Source organism: Globicephala melas, chromosome 17 (assembly GCF_963455315.2).
Source record: "Globicephala melas chromosome 17, mGloMel1.2, whole genome shotgun sequence".
Classification (NCBI taxonomy): domain Eukaryota; kingdom Metazoa; phylum Chordata; class Mammalia; order Artiodactyla; family Delphinidae; genus Globicephala; species Globicephala melas.
This window is the reverse complement of record NC_083330.1, coordinates 40,208,724-40,232,354: the sequence shown is the minus strand read 5'-3', so window position 1 is coordinate 40,232,354 and position 23,631 is coordinate 40,208,724. Positions and strand designations below refer to the sequence as shown.

Below are 23,631 nucleotides of genomic sequence, written 5' to 3'. Positions count from 1 at the left end.
GGATTGCTTTAAAAAAAAAAAAAAAAAAAAAAACTCATTGGGAATTCCCTGGCAATCCAGTGGTTAGGACTCAGTGCTTTCACTGCTGGGGGCCTGGGTTCGATCCCTGGTCCGGGAACTAAGATCCCACCAGCTGTGTGGCACAGCCAAAAAGAAAAGAACGAAAACAGCAACAAAAAACCTCATTAATGGAAAAATACATTAACTGACAGTGAGGGAATGGATGTAGACTTAAAGTTTTTGGCTGGAGCTTTAAAAACTTAGTGCTGTGAAACAGTTTTCTCATGCAGATAACAGTTCTGGTTGGTACATAATTTTATGATTAATTAAAAATTGGGAAACAATTATAACTTTAAAACTATGGTTAGTCATTTCAAAGCAGTGACCATGGTAGGCAAAGGATAACAAAAGCAGTGAGGGTAACGAACATGAGGAAACCACTAGTTCAGGAAAGAGGTTATATTCAGGATCCCCTGAAACCTTGTTTCTCCTCTTTCCCTGTGGGTTTCTGTGAAGGCAGAGCTGGAGTCTATGTTAGGACAGGAGGCGATCAGTAATTCTTAAGTTAGGGTTTTTTTGGTGGTTTTTGTTTGTTTTAATCCTTGAGAACTTAACGGATCATTGATAGGATGAAACTTTTCTGACATTGCAAAGTGGCCCCTGGTGGTCAACAACAACAAAAAAAGAGAGAGAAACTCAGTCTGAGCCATGACTTTTGGACTTGAAAGATCACATAAAATCTGTGATACTAAAGTCACTTTGAACCACTGGGAAAGAACTATCTGGTCATAGCTGTATAAGTGCTTCGAAGTGTTACTATATTTAGGAAATATAGTTTGGGAGCTTCAGAATCATTTGTGGCCTTGTCCGTATGTTGTATGATAATTTTGTAAGCCGAGAGTCACTGGAAGCGTCATACTTCTAAAGAAATACATCTAAAAGCTTCTTACATCTTTTGACCAGTAATAATGCGGTAATGGGAATTTAGTTACCAAAATGAAGGCAGAGCAGCACATAATTTGTTTCTGCAGAGGGAGTAAAAGATGTTTTGTTCCAAAAGCAAGCCAATCCCACGTTGAGCTAGCACACTATATTTTTTTGGTCACTGTTCTCAAATTACTTTAGTTTTCATCAGTTGTTTTTCATACTGTCCTTTCCAAGTGATCTGTTATTTATTTTGTCTCCACTCGAATATAAAGAAAGACTCCTGGAGGTTATGTGCCATGTGGAGTGTCCCCAGTGTATCTTGATATACAGTGAAGAGAGGGACCTGAGACCTAATACTGAATGTGGGTTCATTGGGCCTTGCCAGGGAGCCTCACAGATGTCTCTTCAGCTTAGGGCTCTATTTCAAGTCTGGCCAGATCTCGCAATTCTCCCTTCCTCCTTGCAGCTGGCTTTAGGGACTTAGCCTGCTTCTGACTCCCTTTTAAAGTTACTGTATTCACTCTATTCCTCAAGAGTTTAATCCCAAGGCAGGTTCCTTTGAACCCATGAAGTCCAGCTTCATTTCATTTTGATACTAGTCAGAGGGAGCAACGGGAATTAAGAAAGAAAGAAAGGAAAATAGGGATGCTTCACAGATTATGAAATCTTACACAGTTTTTGATGCCATAAACTTTGATCTCTGACTTTGGTTCTCCAACTTGGCAGGCATCAGAATCCCTTGGAGGACTTGTGGGTCCCACTCTCAAAGTGTCTGATTTGGTAGCTTTGGGCTGGAGCCTGAGGATTTGCTTTTTTAACAGCTCCTCTCGTCTCCCTGGATTAGTCTGGTCTTTGCCTACAAGGTAGCCCTTTATTATTTTACAATTGTTCTGCTTGTTAGTTTTGAGTCCCTTTTAAATCATAATTTCTTAGCAGAAGGCAAAGGATTTAAACCCTCTAGCATTTATAATAATTTTTGGTTTATTTTTTTCTTTTTAACATCTGTATTGGGGTATAATTGCTTTACAATGGTGTGTTTGTTTCTGCTTTATAACAAAGTGAATCAGTTATACATATACATATGTCCCCATATCTCTTCCGTCTCGTGTCTCCCTCCCTCCCACCCTCCCTATCCCACCCCTCTAGGTAGTCACAAAGCACCAAGCTGATCTCCCTGTGCTATGCAGCTGCTTCCCACTAGCTATCTATTTTACATTTCGTAGTGTATATATGTCCATGCCACTCTGTCACTTTGTCACAGCTGACCCTTCCCCCTCCCCATATCCTCAAGTCCATTCTCTAGTAGGTCTGTGTCTTTATTCCTGTCTTGCCCCTAGGTTCTTCATGACATTTTTTTTTCTTTGATTCCATATATATGTGTTAGCATATGGTATTTGCTTTTCTCTTTCTGACTTACTTCACTCTGTAGGACAGATTCTAGGTCCATCCACCTCACTACAAATAACTCAGTTTCATTTCTTTTTATGGCTCAGTAATATTCCATTGTATATATGTGCCACATCCTCTTTATCCATTCATCTGTCGATGGACACTTAGGTTGCTTCCACGTCCTGGCTATTGTAAATAGTGCTGCAGTGAACGTTGTGGTACATGACTCTTTTTGAATTATGGTTTTCTCAGGGTATATGCCCAGTAGTGGATTGCTGGGTCATATGGTAGTTTTATTTTTAGTTTTTTAAGGAACCTCCATACTGTTCTCCATAGTGGCTCTATCAGTTTACATTCCCACCAACAGTGCAAGAGGGTTCCCTTTTCTCCACACCCTCCAGCATTTATTGTTTGTGGATTTTTTGATGATGGCCATTCTGAACGGTGTGAGGTGATACCTCATTGTAGTTTTGATTTGCATTTCTCTAATGATTAGTGATGTTGAGTATCTTTTCATGTGTTTGTTGGCAATCTGTATGTCTTCTTTGGAGAAATGTCTATTTAGGTCTTCTGCCCATATGTGGATTTGGTTGTTTGTTTTTTGATACTCAGCTGCATGATCTGCTTGTATACTTTAGAGATTAATGCTTTGTCAGTTACTTCATTTGCAAATATTTTCTCCCATTCTGAGTGTTGTCTTTTCATCTTGTTTATGGTTTCCTTTGCTGTGTAAAAGCTTTTAAGTTTCATTAGGTCCCATTTGTTTATTTTTGTTTTTATTTCCATTTCTCTAGGAGGTGGATCAAAACGGATCTTGCTGTGATTTATGTCATAGAGTGTTCTGCCTATGTTTTCCTCTAAGAGTTTGATAGTGTCCGGCCTTACATTTAGGTCTTTAATCCATTTTGAGTTTATTTTTGTATATACTTTTAGGGAGTGTTCTAATTTCATTCTTTTACATGTAGCTGTCCAGTTTTCCCAGCACCACTTATTGAAGAGGCTGTCTTTTCTCCACTGTATAGTCTTGCCGCCTTTATTAAAGATAAAATGACCATATGTGTGTGGGTTTATCTCTGAGCTTTCTATCCTGTTTTCTGTTGATCTATATTTCTGTTTTTTTGTGCCAGTACCATACTGTCTTGATTGCTGTAGCTTTGTAGTATAGTCTGAAGTCAGGGAGCCTGATTCCTCCAGCTCCGTTTATCTTTGTCAAGATTGTTTTGGCTATTTGGGGTCTTTTCTGTTTCCATACAAATTGTGCAATTTTTTGTTCCAGTTCTGTGAAAAATGCCATTGGTAGTTTGATAGGGATTGCATTGAATCTGTAGGTTGCTTTGGGTAGTAGAGTCATCTTCACAATGTTGATTCTTCCAGTCCAAGAACAAGATGTTGATTCTCTCCATCCGTTTGTATCATTTTTAATTTCTTTCATCAGTGTCTTATAGTTTTCTGCATACAGGTCTTTTGTCTCCTTAGGTAGGTTTCTTCCTAGGTATTTTATTCTTTTTGTTGCAATGGTAAATGGGAGTGTTTCCTTAATTTCTCTTTCAGATTTTTCATCATTAGTGTATAGGAATGCCAGAGATTTCTGTGCATTAATTTTGTATACTGCTGCTCTATCAAATTCATTGATTAGCTCTAACAGTTTTCTCATAGCATCTTTAGGATTCTCTATGTATAGTGTCACATCATCTGCAAACAGTGACAGCTTTACTTCTTCTTTTCCAATTTGGATTACTTTTATTTCTTTTTCTTCTCTGATTGCTGTGGCTAAAACTTCCAAAACTATATTGAATAATAGTGATGAGAGTGGACAACCTTGTCTTCTTCCTGATCTTAGAGGAAATGGTTTCAGTTTTCACCATTGAGAATGATGTTGGCTGTGGGTTTCTCATATATGGCCTTTATTATATTGAGGTAAGTTCCCTCTATGCCTACCTTCTGGAGGGTTTTTATCCTAAATGGGTGTTGAATTTTGTCAAAAGCTTTTTCTGCATCTATTGAGATGGTCATATGGTTTTTCTCCTTCAATTTGTTAATATGGTGTATCACATTGATTGATTTGCGTATACTGAAGAATCCTTGCATTCCTGGGATAAACCCCACTTGATCATGGTGTATGATCCTTTTAATGTGCTGTTGGATTCTGTTTGCTAGTATTTTGTTGAGGATTTTTGCATCTATATTCATCAGAGATATTGGCCTATAGTTTTCTTTTTTTGTGACATCTTTGTCTGGTTTTGGTATCAGGGTGATGGTGGCCTGGTAGAATGAGTTTGGGAGTGTTCCTCCCTCTGCTGTATTTTGGAAGAGTTTGAGAAGGCTAGGTGTTAGCTCTTCTCTAAATGTTTGATTGAATTCACCTGTGAAGCCATCTGGTCCTGGCCTTTTGTTTGTTGGAAGATTTTTAATCACAGTCTTAATTTCAGTGCTTGTGATTGGTCTGTATATATTTTCTATTTCTTCCTGGTTCAGTCTTGGAAGGTTGTGGTTTTCTAAGAATTTGTCCATTTCTTCCAGGTTGTCCATGTTATTGGCATATTGTTGTTTGTAGTAATCCCTCATGATCTTTTGTATTTCTGCAGTGTCAGTTGTTACTTCTCCTTTTTCATTTCTAATTCTATTGACTTTAGTCTTCTCCCGTTTTTTATGGTTGAGTCTGGCTAAGGGTTTATGAATTTCATTTATCTTCTCAAAGAACCAGCTTTTAGTTTTATTGATCTTTGCTATCGTTTCCTTCATTTCTTTTGCATTTATTTCTGATCTGATCTTTATGATTTCTTTCCTTCTGCTAACTTTGGGGGTTTTTTTGCTCTTCTTTCTCTAATTGCTTTAGGTGTAAGGTTAGGTTGTTTATTTGAGATTTTTCTTGTTTCTTGAGGGAGGATTGTATTGCTATAAACTGCCCTCTTAGAACTGCTTTTGCTGCATCCCATAGGTTTTGGGTCATCGTGTTTTCATTGTCATTTGTTTCTAGGTATTTTTTGATTTCCTCTTTGATTTCTTCAGTGATCTCTTGGTTATTTAGTAGTGTATTGTTTAGCCTCCATGTGTTTGTATTTTTTACAGATTTTTTTATCCTGTAATTGATAGCTAGTCTCATAGCGTTGTGGTAGGAAAAGATACTTGATACAATTTCAATTTTCTTAAATTTACCAAGGCTTGATTTGTGACCCAAGATATGATCTATCCTGGAGAATGTTTCATGAGCACTTGAGAAGAAAGTGTATTCTGTCATTTTTGGATGGAATGTCCTATAAATATCAATTAAGTCCATCTTGTTTAATGTGTCATTAAAACTTGTGTTTCCTTATTTATTTTCATTTTGGATGATCTGTCCATTGGTGAAAGTGGCGTGTTAAAAGTCCCCTACTATTTTTGTGTTACTGTCGATTTCCCCTTTTATGGCTGTTAGCATTTGCCTTATATATTGAGGTGCTCCTGTGCTGGGTGCATAAATATTTACAATTGTTATATCTTCTTCTTGGATTGATCCCTTGATCGTTATGTAGTGTCCTTCTTTGTCTCTTGTAATAGTGTTTATTTTAAAGTCTATTTTGTGTGATATGAGAATTGCTCCTCCAGCTTTCTTTTGATTTCCATTTGCGTGGAATATCTTTTTCCATCCCCCCACTTTCAGTCTGTATGTGTCCCTAGGTCTGACGTGGGTCTCTTCTAGACAGCAGATGTACCGGTCTTGTTTTTGTATCCATTTAGCCAGTCTGTGTCTTTTGGTTGGAGCATTTAATCCATTTACATTTAAGGTAGTTATCAGTATGTATGTTCCTATTACCATTTTCTTAATTGTCTTGGGTTTGTTTTTGTAGGTCTTTTCCTTCTCTTGTGTTTCCTGCCTAGAGAAGTTCCTTTAGCATTTGTTGTAAAATTGGTTTGGTGGTGCTGAATTCTCTTAACTTTTGCTTATCTGTAAAGGTTTTAATTTCTCTGTCGAATATGCGTGAGATCCTTGTTGGTTAGAGTAATCTTGGTTGTAGGTTTTTCCCTTTCATCACTTTAAATATGTCCTGTCACTCCCTTCTGGCCTGCAGAGTTTCTGCTGAAAAATCAGCTGTTACCTTTATGGTGATTCCCTTGTATGAAATTTGTTGTTTTTCCCTTGCTGCTTTTAATACTTTTTCTTTTATTTAATTTTTGATAGTTTGATTATTATGTGTCTCAGCATGTTTCTCTTTGGGTTTATCTGGTATGGTACTCTCTGGGCTTCCTGGACTTGACTGACTATTTCCTTTCCCACGTTAGAGAAGTTTTTGACTATAATGTGTTCAAATATTTTCTCAGACCGTTTCTTTTTCTCTTCTTCTTCTGGGACCCCTATAATTCCAATGTTGGTGCGTTTAATGTTGTCCCAGAGTCTCTGACACTTTCCTCAATTCTTTTCATTCTTTTTTCTTTATTCTGCTCCCTGGCAGTTATTTCCACCATTTTATCTTTCTGCTCATTTATGCGTTCTTCTGCCTTTGTTTGATCTTTAGTTCTTCTAGATCCTTGTTAAATGTTTCTTGTATTTTCTCCTTTCTGTTTCCAAGGTTTGCGATCATCTTTACTATCATTACTCTGAATTCTTTTTCAGGTAGGTTGCCTATTTCTTCTTCATCTATTTGGTCTTGTAGGTTTTTACCTTGCTCCTTTGTCTGTAACATATTTTTTTTGTTCTTTTATTTTTTTTGATGGGTGGTGCTGTATTCCTTTCTTACTGGTTGTTTGGCCTGAGATGTCCAGCACTGTCGTTTGCAGGCAGTTGGATAGAGCTGGGTCTTGGTGCTGAGATGAGGACCTCTGGGATGCCTCACTCCGATGGATATTCCCTGGGGTCTGAGGTTCTCTGGTAGTCCAGCAGTTTGGACTTGGAGCTCCCACCACAGGAGCTCCGGCCCTACGTCCGGCCTGGAAACCAAGATCCCGCAAGCTTCGTGGTGCAGGAAAAAAAAAGGAAGAACAAAAGAAAAAAAGGAGCAGTACAATATCAAAGAATAAAAAACAAAATAAAGGGCTTCCCTGGTGGCTCAGTGGTTGAGAGTCCACCTGCCGATGCATGGGACACGGGTTTGTGCCGGGGTCTGGGAAGATCCCACATGCTGTGGAGCGGCTGGGCCCGTGAGCCATGGCCACTGAGCCTGCGCGTCCGGAGCCTGTGCTCCGCAACGGGAGAGGGCACAGCAGTGAGAGGCCCACGTACTGCAAAAAAACAAACTAAAATTAGAAAGATAAAAAATATATTAGGAAAAATAAAACTATAATTGAAACTACTGCAACAAGGTAAAATAAAACCACAGCAGGAAACAGAAAAATAGGCGGGGGGGAGGGCAGCAAGCCAAAAGGAGAGATCACTAACAAACCATAAAGAATAAAATGAAATTAGAAAAATAAAAGATTTATTAGGAAAATAAAAATATAAAAGAATCAACAACAATGAATCAACAAGTTAAAATAGAACCCCAGTCTAAAAGAGGAAAAAATAAAAGAAAAAAGGAAAAAAAAAAAAAAAAAAGAAAACCTTGGTTATGGGGGTGGAGTTTAGGTGGGGGGTGGAACTTAGGCACGGGTGGTGTTGGGGGGGCAGGACCCAGGTGCGTGGGGGTGTGACATTTGAGCGTGGGACGGGGCCTCTGCTTAGGACCTGCGCAGAAGGGGGAGGCAGCATGTGGGAAGGAGGGCTGTGGAGTGTGGGCTTCTGGAGGTAGGAGGAAGGGCCCTGGGTGAGGGTGTGTGGGTTTGGTTTAGGCCCAACTCATTGGAGGGGGTCTCCCAGTGTAGAGGTGGGGCCCTGGGTGGGGTGTAGGGGCGGAGCTTGGACTCTGCACTTTAAGAGGGAGGCTCTGAGGGCAGAGGATTAGTCCTGGGAGCCCAACAGGCTTCCCGGTGCCTAAGTGGACAAGGAAGGCACTGGCCTCTTCCCTTACGTTCCTTCACGCCCCTCCCCCATCATCTACCCCAGGGTCTCCCCCGTCGCCGCTGGACCCCTAACCGTGGGTGGGTCCCGCTGGGTATAGGAACTCCTCCTCTCCCCCAGCCACCCCTGAGGGGTGCCGGTCCCGGAGGTCCAGCTTTTACTTTTGCTCCCCCTTCCCTCCCTCCCACTCCCTCAGGACCCGCGCGGCTGGACCTCCTTGGTGGGCAGAGGATCAGGCCCGGGATCTCAGCAGGTTCCTGGGGGCCCAAGTGGGCGCGGGAAACCTGGCCACGCTCCCTTTTGATCCTCTACCCTCCCAGTGGTTCCCCAATTTCCCCCTTCCGTCGTGGGATCCCTTCCCCTCCCCCAGCCGCCCCTCAGGGGCACCAGTCCCGTCCTGCCTCCACTTCTCCTCCCCCTTCACTCCCCCCACGCCCCACGTCCTACCTGGTCGCTGGGTTTTCCTCCCGTCCCCTTAGGTGTCCGTGGTTCCCCACCGGTGCCTGCTAGGTGACCTCGTTGTGAGGAGATGCGAATTCCACATCCTCCTAGTGCGCCATCTTGACTCCGCCCCCTCAATTCTTTATATTTGTTAGCCTATTAAAATTCTTAGTCAGATAAACATTTTTATAGTTCATCTTTCAGTGCACAGTGTTTTTTAAAAACTTTTTTTTTCTTTTCTAGGTATTTAATTCAAGGTTGTTTAAAGTCAAAGAAAGACATTTGTTTCTTGCCTATTTAGGAAGAGCACAGTATGATCCAGGAAAACCTAACTACATCTCTTTGGACAAATTGGTATCTGTGCCTGATGAAATATTTTGTGAAGAGATGGCCAAGGCCTCAGTACAGGACTTCGAAAAATTCTTAAAAACTCTTTAGTTTTTGATAGATGTTAAAATGTAATAATGTAAAGTGAATGTACATATGAATAAATATATTTTAAAATAAATACCTCAAACCTCAATTGATATCGGAAACAATTTCTTAATATTATAAATTTGGGAACACTTCTGGTAGATGTTTCTTACAAGTTCCTGGTAAGTTAATTCGTCTTTGACTCAATCAATTCCTTCTTGGGAAGGAGAGAATTAAAATATAGCAAGCTTAGAGAAAGAGAGTCGGTTTACTAGGCTGGTGTGTTGTCCTTCTGGTGAAGATGAGAACAGTAGAAGATTTTCCTTTTTATTTTCAAAGTCTTTTATAGTGGTTTCATCACAAGACAGCTCTATTTTCTTTGAAGTGTTAGGAGTTTCTGGGGCAGGCTATATTATCCATCTAATATCTATTACTCGCTTAGATTATGCTACAGAACACATTCGATTTGGGATTATCTACACTGTTATGTTTCTGAGCAAAGATAGTCAAAGTTGCCCACAGCTGGCTACTGAGAATCAGGAAAGGAAAAGGGATAGGGAGGAAAGTTGTTTGAAGGTGAGCAATGAGACATAGTAAAAGGCCATAACAAACCTTTGACTTTTTGCCAGTGTGTAAAGATTTGAAGCATGAATACTTTTTTTGTATTTTCCATTTACCATTTAGACATGTAATCCTGGGCAAATGATTTAACCCGTGCGTCTGATTATTTGTAAGGTGAGGCATCCTGGCTTCACTTACCTGCCTTGGGATCACGAGATTGAGCAGACTGTTAACACTGGTGGCCCTCAAGGAGCCACACCTGGTATCTGCGCTCGCACTGTAGCCCCCTCCCACGCTGACTCAGCCGGTGCGCTCTGCTTCATGGGACACTTGTGCATCTGTGCTTGTCCTCTTGGAACCCTGAGCCAGGATGGAAAGAGGTCTGGTGACTCTTGGAGAAATGAGGTGGAACAAGACTCCTGACCAAACCTCAGCTATTCCGGCTCTGCCACCTGGGCACCAGGTAAGGGAGTGAAGAGGCCGTCTTGGATATTCCAGCCTCAGCAGATACCACACGGAGCAGAGCTACCCGGCCGAATTCACAACTTGGAGAAACAAAGTGTTTCAAACCACTAACTTTGGGGGAAGTTTGTGTGCATTGGGGTTTTGTGTGCTGGATATCCTGAAACCTTGTGAGAAACTAAATTCATAATTTGTCGGGGCCTTCCTGTTGGCGTATTTTATTCATTCGCTCAACAGACATTTGAGTTCCTAGAATACAGTGCTGAGTGTGGCATGGATATGTGCCTTCACGGAGTTCTCTAATGGATGAGATCAATACACAGGGAACAAGGAAGAAGGTTCAATCAGGAGGCGAAGCATGGAACCATCCTGCCTAGTCTTCCCATGGCTCAGAACCTCAGAACAGGCTAGCTGTGCTGCTGTAATGAACAGCCCTAAAACCCCAGAAGTTTTTATTTCATACATGTGTCCAACTTGGGGCCAAAAAATTTCTGCTCCACGTCATCTGGCAGAGGTTGATGGAGCTTCCACCATGTCCGAAATGTAGCCGGTCTATGGAAGGGGAAAGGAATGTGAAAAACTGCTCTTAAAAACGTCTCACAGGGGCTTCCCTGGTGGCGCAGTGGTTGAGAGTCCGCCTGTCGATGCAGGGGACGCAGGTTCGTGCCCCGGTCCGGGAAGATCCCACATCCCGCGGAGCGGCTGGGCCCATGAGCCATGGCCGCTGAGCCTGCGCGTCCGGAGCCTGTGCTCCGCAACGGGAGAGGCCCGCGTACCGCAAAAAAAAAAAAAAAAAAAGTCTCACATTTTTCTTGGCCAAAGCATCACATGGCCATGCCTAGCTTTAAGGGGGCAGAGAAGTGCAATCCTGCCATATGCCAGAAGGAAAACCAAAAATAATTTTTGAATCAACACTAATGGCTACCAGCAAACATCCAGGCTCTCTAGGCTTAATGCCTGTAGGAGCTGGATTTTGTGACAGTCCTGGGTATAATCCCTTGACAAGGTCTTCCTTTTCTTGCCACCTTCACCCTGTAACCAGAAAACTGAAACTTGAAGGGTAAGGAAGGAGGGAGAAGAGTTTACCGAGTACTTCTTTTTTATTTAATTTAATAATTTCTTTAAAATTTATTTTGGCTGCGTTGGGTCTTCGTTGCTCCGTGCGGGCTTTCTCTAGTTGCGGCGAGCAGGGGCTACTCTTTGTTGCACTGCACAGGCTTCTCATTGTGGTGGCTTGTTGTAGAGCACGGGCTCTAGACGTGTGAGCTTCAGTAGTTGTGGCACTCGAGCTCAGAAGTTGTGGCTCACAGGCTTTAGAGTGCAGGCTCAGTAGTTGTGGTGCACGGGCTTAGCTGCTCTGCGGCATGTGGGATGTCCCCGGACCAGGGCTCGAACCTATGTCCCCTGCACTGGCAGGCGGATTCTTCACCACTGTGCCACCAGGGAAGTCCCTACTGAGTACTTCTTGTAAGGTGATGTGCCAACTTACAAATGTACTGCATGTCTTCATATCTTCCAACTTCACTTTGGCTAGTGTAGTTCTGGGAGCAGCCATTCACCACTTTTTAGTACTGCATATAGCGCTGAGTAATATTGAGAATTTGTGGTGGCACAGAGAAAAAGAAAAAGGCAGAAGGCAACAGAATTTTAGAATTGGAATGTGCTAAGACCATTAAACCTTTTGGATTTACAATTAGATTTACAATTAGCCATTCTCTACTGTCCCAGGTCTCAGCTTAGGATGGAAGAAAACAGAAGTAGATATTGGTGGGTAGTTGCTCTGGACTGAATTGTGACCCCCCCCACCCCCAAATTCATGTAATGAAGCTCTAACGCTCAATGTAATGGCATTTGGATGGGGCCTTTGAGAGATAATACAGGTTTAGATAAAGTCATAAAGGTGGGGCTTTTGTGACGGTATTAGTGTCCTTGTAAGGGACACAAAAGAGCTTGCTCTCTCTCTACCATGGGAGGACACAGTAAGAAGGCAGACCTCTACAAGCCACAGGGAAAGAGTTCTCAACTAAAACTGACCATGCTGGCATCTTGATCTTATGCTTCTAACCTCCAGAACTGTGAGAAAATAAATTTTTTAAGCTATTCAGTCTACAGTATTTTGTTACCATAGGCTGAGCTGACCCAGACAGTAGTGGTTGCAGAAGTTCATCAGTAACTGCATAAGCATCAGTCATCCTAACTTGGATTGTTTTCTGTCCCTAGAGTGTTTTTTTTTCCCAACTTTTAAATCTCTTTAATACACCTGGAGTTTATTTTGATGAAAGGTGTAAACAGGGAGTCTGACTTGTCCCCTCTCCCTGCCTCACCCACTAACCAATAATTTTGTTCTGCATCCTTTAGTAAAATTCTCCTCCCTCAACCATTTGTGATATTGCTGTCCCTAGGTTTTTATAGCTTAGACTTAACATGTTGGGACTGAGAACTTAAAAATGTACTTTTACCTTAAAATTGCATTTGAATTCTGCTATACATCTCAGATTTAATATTAAAAAATTTTTTCAACTGACCTTCCACTATAATGGCTTGAGGTAGAACTTCACCTGGAGAAACAAGGTGAGAGAGGGTTAGTGTCTCCTGGATTAGTGGTGTAGCATGTAGCCCTAGAATTAAGGAGTGCCGAAGTTTTATCTGTATTCTCAGATTCTAGAAGATGAATCCGGATTCTTCCTAGCTTGTGTGCCCTTGGACAATTTATGCAACCTTTCTGAGCCTCCGTTTCCTCTTCTCTACAATGGGTACAATCATAGTATTTATCATATAGGTTTAGAATTAAATGAAAATATGTCCATAAAACGCTTAGCGTGTTGCTTGTCACAAAGGGCTCAATTTATGCTGCCCAAGCTCTTAGAGCTCGTCAGCAACAGAACCAGGCTGAAGACCGGGTGTCCTAATTCCTTGCCTAGTGCTTTTTCCATCTTGTCACATGGAATGCGTCTTAGAACCAGGGGCGGGTCCAAGCCTATGGGATTGCTGTAATTTTTGCGGAGAGGGGCGCGGGGCAGGTGCCAACGCCGGCCGCCAGAACTGCGCCTGCGCGTGCACCCACTCGCTCTCCCACCCCCGCCCCTCCTCGCGACGTTGACGTAACACGCCTGCGCACTGGACCTTGCGCGACCTCTAGGACTTACCCAGCAGGCAACGCTTCTGTCTCGGGTTAAAATGGCGAGTAGGCCTGCCGGTAAGTGAGCGGTGTCCTGCTTGGCGGGCATCGCCGTGCTCAAACTTTTATTCTCGCAGCAACTTGCTCTTCTTCCTCTGCTCTCTCTAAATGGCCAGGTTTGCGGCAAAAGGGAAGGCGGCGGCTCCCGGCCGCCTGAAGGAGGGCTTGGCCTCACCCCCCTGCTGTCTCCAGGCCCGGCTCGTTTGGGGATGGGACCCGCTGTTGGTGAAGGTGCCCGCGGTGTCTCCCACAGCCCTGGCGTTCCGGCCTGCTAGAGCTCAGCAGCCCTTCCCCTCGGCCTTAGAAGAGTTCAGGGGAGATAATTAGTGGCTGACTTTCAACCCAAATGAACTGAGTGCTTACTGTGAGCCAAGCGCTGTCATGTGCGTTATTAGCTCGATGAACTCTCCTGCTAGTGCGAGGAAGATGGTGCTCGTTTCCCTTTTCGGCTGGTAAGATAACTGAGGCGAAGTGACCGGAGGAAGTAGGATTGGAAATCTCAATCTCGTTCCACCTCTCGCGCTTCTCAAACTGGGAATTAGAGGCAGCTGAGCAAGGGTTACAGCGAAACTTCAGTTTAACCTTGGCTTATCTGGAACGTCAACTTGATCTGTGGATTTGGAGAAATTTGTATTTATTCCAGGCACTGGAACAAATGTATTTATTATGGAATAGGATGCAAAAATTACCGGAATACTTAAAACAGAACGTGAAAAAAGTGCAGTTTTCCCTGTGTGTTTTTTTTTTTGCCAATCCCTGCCCTCTGGCGGTATAAATTGGAATAGCTTTAAAAAAATGTTGGTTCCTTCTTCCCTGCCCCCAGCAATTGTGAAGCTATTAGGAAACATCAGATTGCCAGAAAAATTCGTTAACCTAAATGACATTGAGCTTTTGGGGAGTGGGGGAGAAATTTAAGAATTCATTATTTCATTAACTTGACAAATACTGTAGACGTTCTTCTTCTGCCCTGTGTTTGGAAACTAGATAGACCTGCCCTCAGCCCTATTATTAGCTGCCTTTGATCTTGGATGGGATAATTTATGTAAGCCTTATTCCTCTTCTGCAAGGATAGGCGTGTTGTAAATAACTCTAGCTAATGGTGGTAAAGCAAATAGAATAGTGCCTAGCACACAGTGAGTGTTCAATGAATAGTAATCATTATTACCATCACTGGTAAATATGTTTACAGATAATTTTATGTTTACAAATAATTTATGTCCTATAAGTATGTTTGTATATTGTTGACTCTTTGGTAGTTGTCTTTCCAGAAGTAACGTTATACATGGTGCTTCATTTCCAAGGAGATTTACCAAAGCTGTGATGTACTAAGGAGGGGTTGAAGTGAAAGGAGGGTTTGGTTTCCTTCTTTGGTAAGGGACTAACCCTAAGACAAAACTTTAAAAGAAAATTTAAACTTGCCATACCTTCCCTTCTGTAGCACATGTCTCCTGTAAACATCAGGCAGTATCATGTTGCCCTTAGGTCCTACTGGGTAACCCATCCTGCTCAGTCCTGTTCCCCAGAGAGTTTTAACGTTACCTATTTTTCCTCATCCATTTTCAAATATCCATTCCCTCAGTGGAAATTTAGCTGCTTGAGAGTAGGAGAATGTGCTTCTTTTACTGGTCCATATTAATATTAAATGACTGACTAATGGTATCAAAACCCTCCCAGAAATACATACATTTTTAAAGAGAGTAGCCAAGTGAAATAAAGGTAATGTAGAATAAAAATTTTGGAGGATGGGGGTCATTTAGATTTGCCAGTGTATGCTGAAATCTCATCTTTTCATACAACTCCAACTCCCTTGAAAAGTTTACAGTTATTTCCTATAACCTATTTCTGAAACTACAAATGATGGAGAAGTTCCCAGTTTCTTTTTCATCCCCCACCCCTCAATTCTGATGGTAGCAGGGGGACAAAAAGGAATGGGATGCTTGACTTTGAGAAGCTGGAGTGGCCCTCCGTATCCACAGGTTCCACATTCGAGGATCCAGCCAACCTCCTGATGGAAGATATTTGGGGGAAAAGTTCCACAAAGTTTAAAAAAGCAAAACTTGAATTTGTTGCTCTCAGGCAACTATTTACATAGCATTTATTTCGAATTTACAACTATTCACATAGCATTTACATTGTATTAAGTATTATAAGTAATCCAGAGATTATTTAAAATATACAGGAAGATGTGCTTAGGTTATATGCAAACACTACACCATTTTATATAGGGAACTTGGGCCTCTCGGATTTTGATATCTGAGGGGGGTCCTGGAATCAATCCCCTGAGGATATCAGGGGACTTATTGTACCTACAGATCTTTAGTACGTTAAGTGTTTGAGTTTATCCTTTTTTCCCCATGACTTAATTGCCCAATTTTTTTTACCTGCAATACTTTTGCTCATAGATAAAATAAGCTATTTTTATCTACAATACATAGGGTATATGCTTTGAAAAGAAATTCCTTCCTGTGTTGGCATTTTTTACCTGGTTGCTTATGTACTATATAAGTGAACTGTTAGCAGTTAACAGTGTGACAATATCAGTTGCAGCATCAAGCAAATGGCTGGAGGGTATTCGAAAATGGTATTACAATGCTGCCGGGTTCAATAAACTGGGTGAGTATTTGTGCTTTCTTCTGTTTTTTTTTTTCTTTTTCTGAGAGTAGTGCTTTTTTTTTTTTTTTTTGAGAGTTGTGCTTTTGCAAGAGTTATGGATCCCAAAAATATGTTAACTAATTGCACCTGTGTGCACTAGAAATCTTAAAATTAGGTCACATTTTATTGTTAAATCCATTTCCTTTTTATTATTATGAGAAGAGAGGGATGGAATTGTCTCAAATGTATGAGCTGGAAATGATTTATGTTCTTGAAATATGGTAGCAGAACATTTTCCTTATTATATGTTCCCTCTCTCAACTCCTCCGCTTATCATTTTAAAGTTTAAGTTGTATGAACTTTGAAAGTAGAGATTTTTCAAATGTTAAAATTGTCTGACATCTTTACAATTATTTGATGCCTGAACTATTTTTTAGAACTTCATACTTTGCCATGAACTTCATCTTTTGTAATTGAAGCGTGAGGGAAGCATCATTAAATGTTACTGGTTCCTTAGTACACTATCATTTTAAGCTTCTTTAATACCTTGATCTCAGAATTAAAGTATAAGAAAGTAGAGATATAGTCTATTGATATGTGTTTAAAAACAAAGTAGACATTTTAAATGATTTTAAAATTGCTATAGATAAAACGTGAATTTTGTGGCAGTAGATTTTAAAAGACTCATATTGTTTCCATAGTACCATTTAAGAAATAATCCATTAAATAACCCATTATTGTGTGTGAAATGAATTGAGTTTCCATGATACCTAACTCTTCATATTACCACCCAAGTTAAGTTAATGACTTAGGTTATAAGTCATAATTTTACTCATTTTTTAGAAATTCCTTATTTTTGAGATGCATATTCAATCTTACTCTCTTGTTTTTTATCATAGGCTTAATGCGAGATGATACAATATATGAGAATGACGATGTAAAAGAAGCCATAAAAAGGCTTCCTGAGAACGTTTATAATGAGAGGGTGTTTCGCATTAAGAGAGCACTGGACCTGACCATGACCCAGCAGATCTTGCCTAAAGAGCAGTGGACAAAATATGAGGAGGTAGAACAGCTCTTTTGTATCTGATAATGTTGGCCATGAAGGATTGAGTATTAGAAACAGAGAACACATTCCTTTGTATAGTGCTTTAGAGTTCTTAAAGTTGTGTCAAATCAAAATCCTTATGACAGTCTGGTGAGGTTAGTAGAGCAAGTGTTAGTTCCATTTTAGAGGTAAACACATTGAGACTTAGAGATGAAGTGACTTCCAGAATCATTAAGCAGGCCGCTGATATAGAGATCCAGGACTAGAATCCAGGTCTTCTGCCTCCCAGGCCATTGTTCTCCCTCTACACTCTGCTTTCTGCTCGGATGAAAAAATGGTGGTGTTCATGTGATCGACCCATTGAGTGGCCTTCTGGCTCCTGGGAAGGACGCTGTGAAGCAAACCCTCACCCCCTGAACTGCATTGAAACTAGGCCAAAGCTTGTAGACTCATTCCTTTTTCTTTTCTGACAGTCTTCTCTCTAATAACCTATGAGAGTAGCTTATTACAGTATCTTTATGGGTTTTTACATTTTAGAAAAGCAGGCAATTTTTAGTCTGCTTGAGAATATATTTTCTTAAGTTGGAAATTAATTTTGATAGATTTCTTTTGTTGTTTAAGACCTATTGAGTATTGGGGGTATATCAGTATGTAATGGTAGCATATAATATTTTTCTTTTATTCATTCTTTAGGATAAATTCTACCTTGAACCATATCTGAAAGAGGTTATTCGGGAAAGAAAAGAGAGAGAAGAATGGGCAAAGAAATAATCATGTAGTCTAAATCTGGATGCAGCTATCCTGAAGTATTTTTATGAGGTTGGTTAAACCTGAAATGTCCAATGTAGAACTATCTGGGCTGTAAATGTATTACTTTAAATAAATCTCTATTATAATTGTTGGAGTTTTGGAATTCTAAACCTTATTCTGAATAACTACTGTATTTACTTATCTGTTACAGTTTTTTCCAAACTTGTGAGACATTTTTTCAGTTAGTGGTTAACTGCCTCCTGGGGCCCAGAGAAGCCACTTGAATCAGTTTAAGTAGAATGGTCACATCTGGATTGTTAGCAAGATACTTAGAAGCCCCAACAGGGCCTCCCTTGCAAGGATGGAATAGAGCAAGAAACAAGCACCAGTGAGTTTATTTTACCTGAAGCAAACAGCACAAGCAGATTGGCTCTCAGACTTCAAAAGTTACTGAATGAAAGGAGAGAGGATTCACCCCTTAGTTTGCTATGATTGGGAAACAGCCTTTTTTCAACCACTGTTGTCCAAATATAATTGCTTTTGCATCCTATCTTTTAAAAAAAAATTATGTATACAGCCCCAATATGAGTCTGTATAAGTTATATATATGTGCTCCTGTGCTAATATGTGTATTAGAAAATAAAAAACAGACATTAGAAAAATAGTCAAAAATATAAAGACAGATCATACTTTCTTCCCAGATCCCAGTGACTTTCCACTTTGGAAATGATTATTAAAGTCTATAATAAGCGTTGGACAGTAATAATATTTAAAAGCTTTAAGGCTATAGTCTAATTTTTTAATATAAATTAGAACCATTCAATAACATCATCATTCCCACCCCTAAATTCTGAAAAGGTTTTTTTGGTGGAAGCGAGAACATGGAACCACAGCAAGTGGGGGAGGAGCTGTGTGGAACCTGCAGTCCATACGGTGTCCCACAAGCCACTGCTGTGTGTGGTGCGGACGTCTGATTGGGGTCTTACCTTGAAGAACAAAGCAACAGAATGTGAAAAACAAGTTTTGTGTTATAGAGAGATACTGCAGGTTCAGTTCTAGACCACCACAATAAAGGAAATACCAAAATAAAGTGAGTCACTTGAAGTTTTTGGTTTCCCATTGCATATAAAAGTTACGTTTATAACTGTGCGATTAAGTGTACAGTAGCATTGTGTCTAAAAAACCAATGTATACCTTCAGCAAGTTGTAATAACATCAAAAATCACTGATCACCATAACAAGCACAATAATAATAATAAAGTTTGAAATATTTCGAGAACTGCCAAAATGTGAGAGAGACATGAAGTTCCAAATGCTGTTGGGAAAATGGCGCCAATAGACTTGCTGGATACAGGGCTGCCGTAAACCTTCAATTTGTAAAAAACACGATATCTGTGAAGCCCAATAAAAGGAGGTATGCCTGTAGTTAAAATTCCTAAAACAGAATCAAAAGCGGGTGTGTACATTTGGCATGTGTTTTTTCCACGGAGTGTGATAAGATTTTGACGTGTGACTTTTGCAACGTGTACATAGTGTCTTTAAAAGTTTGCTAAAATATTAGGAAGCCTCATTAAATTCCCTAAGACCTGTCTTCTCTTTGATACTCGAAACATCTGTCCTGAAGTCACTCTTGTCAGTTTTTCGGGGTCTGTCCAAGTTGCCTAGATCCTCATTTGATCATGGTTTTGATCATGATAAGAGCAGTTCGTTAACATGTTCAGTATTTTTGTAAGATTTGTGATTTTACTTTGTAATCTGAATTACACTTTTGGAGCAGTATTGCAAATCACAGAGAAACAGGAAGATGTAGGTAGATGCTCATGTTAAGGGACTGTTCGCTTAAGGGTCTGTTGATTTACTTCTGTCGCGATGCTTCCCTATTAGACCTAACTAGGTAACTAAGATAGATTCTCAGACAACCAAGGACCTCCCAGTGTTTCAGTGCTCCAATTTCTTTCTTTTCTCAGATCTTTTCAAATAAATTTGAATCCCATACATTGCTGGTGGCTCATCATCCTGTAGACGGAATAGTAGAATTACTCAGAGCCAACTCTGGGTTAGACGGCCCAGATCTGAATCCATTCACTTACCGGGTAATCTTAGGAATATGGTTTAACCTCTCTATGGCCCAGTTTCCTCAGCCCTAAAATAGGGCTAATGATAACCTACTTTAAGGGTTGTTGTGAAAATTAACTGACTTCATTGTATGTCAAGCTCTTAGAACAGTTCTTGGCACACAGTAAGCACTATTCTGACTTACTAAAAGATTCAGTAATAAGAATAAAAACTGGGCCAAAGCCCCAAATTCCTATAGCCATAATAATTCTCTATTCACAAACGATGGTATCTTGTTAATATAGGCATCCCCACTGCGTGACTTTGAAAATAACCAAAATAGAATTCAAAGGTTAGGTAAGCATAAAACCTTAACCAAATCCTTGACAGCCTGGTGGGTGAAATGCAAATGGGTTTACCCATTTGAGCGACGTGAATATTAGGAACCACAGTCACAGAGATGAATACAGTTAAAGGGTGAATGAGACGATACAACAGGAAAAGGTCCCTTTATTAGAATGAGGTACTAAATTCAGCCACTAGGTGGTGATACACTACAACTTTCCTACTTAGAGGTGCACTGCACCAGCACTTCTGTAGATTTGTCCATTCTCTGCCCCCACCAACTCCTTCCCTTTCATTTTTCAAGTTGACAACACCTTAGAGGTTTATGGCCATCAGGAGGATTTACTACTAAGCTATATACTGATGTAATGAAATCTAATATATGCTGTGCAATGAATTATGAGATGTTATTTAGTTTCAGGATTTTATTACTTCAATCGGTTTTGACCGTATTTCCTTTTATATGATTGCTCACTCTTTAAACATACCAGATGACTGTATAAGGAACACCTAATAAAGCCTATAGATGTTAAAATATATATGTTTTAACTTATTTGCCATAATTTGTTTAAATTCTGGTTATACTGGTATTCATATTAAAAGCCATAACATGTTAGAATCTGAGATCTCAGGTCGGATGGTGCCTCTGAATTATATTTTGCTAAGAAATTTCATTGTATGTATTAACAATTGAGCAGGGAAGAAGAACTGAATCATTACAAGGTGGTTAATTTTTAGCATAGATTCCAGAAAGCTTGTTAATATTTGAGTGGCTTATGTATTATGGCAAACTATTTTAAATGTTATTCTGGGTTCTGACTATATCTCTCCTACAGTTGAAAGAATGTATTATTTGTTTAACTTTGTATTTTAATACATTTGCCTATTTTTGCATAAAATGCCAAAAATGTAATTTCAAAATAAATCCCTGTGAAACTTCTGGTAACATTATTCAATTGAATCATCGTTCTATTAGTATTCTAACTATTTTAAAGAAAATTTTATACAGATATATGAAATTGTATTTATAAGTCAAACCAAAAAAAAGATAATTATTTGTTTTACAAGAGTCAGCTTTTAATTCCTTTCTTATGCATGCATTTAAAGTACGGTTTGCCACTAAACTAGAAACTCAGATCTGATGCCAACACTTTAGGCAAGTCATCCTTTAAAGGCTTGGGCTCCTCAGCTATAAAATGAAGTGGTTTATGAAATGAGTCGTTATTTCAGGACCAAAACATCCTGGGTCTGTATTTTTAATTTATGCAGGTATTGTTAGGATGAACTAATATTGATGGAGTATCAACTTTGTAACAGGCACTGTTCATATGTGGTCCTTTTTTTTTTTTTTGAGGTACGCGGGCCTCTCACTGTTGTGGCCTCTCCCATTGCGGAGCACAGGCTCCGCGGTCATGGCTTACGGGCCCAGCCGCTCCGCGGCATGTGGGATCTTCCCGGACCGGGGCACAAACCCGTGTCCCCTGCATCGGCAGGTGGACTCTCAACAACTGTGCCACCAGGGAAGCCCCATATGTGGTCCCTTTTAATCCTCCCTGCAACCTTCTGGAATAGATATAATTACACCCATCGTACGGAATAAGAAACTGGGCTTGTTCATTATATGTATATTTTTTGGTGTGTGCTTTTTATGTTTCATGCTAGGCAGAAGCTAGGTGAAGGATAGGGTTTCTGAACATTGGCGCTATTGACATTTGGGCTGGATAGTTCTTTGTTTTGGCGGCTTTCCTGTACATTGTAGGGTGTTTAGCAGCATCCTGGTTTTCCCCCAGTTACGACTGTCAAAAATGTCTCCAGACATTTTTGGCTAAATGACCCCCTTGGGGACAGAATTGCCTCCAGTTGAAAACCACCAGTACAGGGGATACAGAGAGAGAAACCAAGATGGTGGAGAGTGATATGTAAATAGGTATATAAACATGTAAATATATGTAAACAAATGTGTAAATTATCTGTAAGCCTATATACACTGGGTATTATGGAAACATGGAGAAGGGAAAACTAACTCAACTTGGCAGGTGATCAGAGAAGACCCTCCGACTACTTAGCTAATTCCAAAAGTAAGCAAAGCCTGCCAAGCCAGGCCGAGGGAAATCAACAGGAAGTGCTCAGAGGCAGGGAAGCTCAGGCAAATGCCTGGGGAAGAATGGGTCGTTTCACATTGATGGAGTGGCAGATGTCAGCTGGGAGGTGGGGAAGTGAAACTTGGAAGGTATAAGCCACATTGAGATGCTGTGAGCAGGAAAGTGTTTGAATAGATTCTAGCAAGTAAAAATTCCCAGAATTTTCAAGTTGGGTTAAGGGAGATTCATTTTAAAGTTTCTCAATACTGAGCTGCCAATTTGCTTTTCAAGACTAATAATTTATACTCCTCTAGGCAATTCACGAGGGCTCTTTTCAATGCACCCCTGCCTGCACTGAGTATTCTCATTAAGAACAATCTTTGTGAGTTTGGTTGGAGAAAGGGTTTCTTGTTTAAATTTGCATTTCTTGGACTGAGTAGTTAAACATTTTTCCATATGCTGTTATCAGGTGGTTTTTCCTCCTTAATCAATCTTGTTCATGTCCTTTGCCTATGTGTCTATTTTTATTTTCACAGCATTTTCCTTATTTGTTTAGTTTTCTTCTTAGTTCCTCCTTCTCCCCCCAATTTGGGTCAGTTCTTATCTATTTGTATAAGACCTTTATATATTTAGACAGTACTCCTTTTACTTAAACTTGCTGAAATGATATTTTCTTATTTCGTTGTTTGAATTTTGTTTTGGTTATTTTTTGACGCCTTTTCAACTTTGTTCATGGTGGTTTTTGTCAAATGGAAGTTTCCAGTTTTTATGTATTACAATCAGTCTTCTCCTCTGTGATTTTGCCTTTGAGGTCATGTTTGAGAAGTCCTCCCTTTACTCCGTGGTTATATAAATATCCAGCGAGGTTTTCATCCAGTACTTTTAGCTCTAAGAAGTAAAACCATAAATCTTTAATCCTTGTGGAATTAGGTATATGGCGTGAGCAAAGTCTATTTTTGAGAGATACTAGGAGGTCCAGTTGGCAAGGCTGGTTGAGGGCGTGTAGGGCGTGGAGGTGGGAAGTAGAGAGGAAGGTGAGGAGGGGACCCACTAAGGGGGTTCCCTTGAGGATGCAGGCTGGTGATCAGCCCCTTCTGTGGGCTTGTCGTTCTGTCAGATTGTTCGCTGTGCTGGGCATTCCAGATCCACTCTCTGTACACCTCCATCCCACTCTGAGCCCCAGGGGCTGACCTGTATGGATTGCATCAACGGACACCCTTGCCCTCTGGCTTCCGGCTTGGGCTTGGCCAATGGGAATTCACCTGCAGAAGAGGGCAGGCAAGCAGAGAGACTAGGGTATGTATTCCCCCAGCCCACCCCGGCTACAGGTTGGCAGTCCCTCTGAGGACTCCTGCAGCGTTCTCCCTCCCACACCCATAACCCTGCCTGCCCTTTGTTAGTAGTTCTTTCGTTGAATGTTCCTTGGTTGCAGGAACCTGAAGGCAACCCAGGACCTTGACTCACACACACAGAGCTG

General features: G+C 40.6%; 2 protein-coding genes across 5 annotated transcripts in view; both read left to right on the top strand.

The window, feature by feature from the left end:
• Positions 1–10,307, top strand: part of MTERF3 (mitochondrial transcription termination factor 3) — a 28,270-nt gene extending 17,963 nt beyond the window's left edge. For all 3 annotated transcript variants that reach the window (XM_070044038.1, XM_030862946.3, XM_030862942.3), the window contains one exon: positions 8,912–10,307. In XM_070044038.1, the coding sequence (XP_069900139.1) occupies positions 8,912–9,106 (195 nt within the window). In that variant the 3' untranslated portion in view covers positions 9,107–10,307. The remainder of the gene's footprint in view (positions 1–8,911) is intronic.
• A 2,898-nt stretch (positions 10,308–13,205) lies between these two features.
• UQCRB (ubiquinol-cytochrome c reductase binding protein) lies at positions 13,206–23,412 on the top strand. Of its 2 annotated transcripts, none has more exons than XM_060287593.2 (5): positions 13,206–13,301; positions 15,825–15,896; positions 16,775–16,941; positions 17,617–17,742; positions 23,272–23,412. In XM_060287593.2, exons 1-4 carry the CDS (start codon positions 13,283–13,285, stop codon positions 17,692–17,694), a joined length of 336 nt encoding a protein of 111 aa, XP_060143576.1. In that variant the 5' UTR covers positions 13,206–13,282; the 3' UTR covers positions 17,695–17,742; positions 23,272–23,412. The 2 variants fall into 2 exon arrangements, with proteins under 2 accessions (XP_060143576.1, XP_060143577.1); XM_060287594.2 differs by lacking the exon at positions 23,272–23,412 and adding an exon at positions 18,532–21,024.
• Positions 23,413–23,631: the final 219 nt, after the last annotated feature.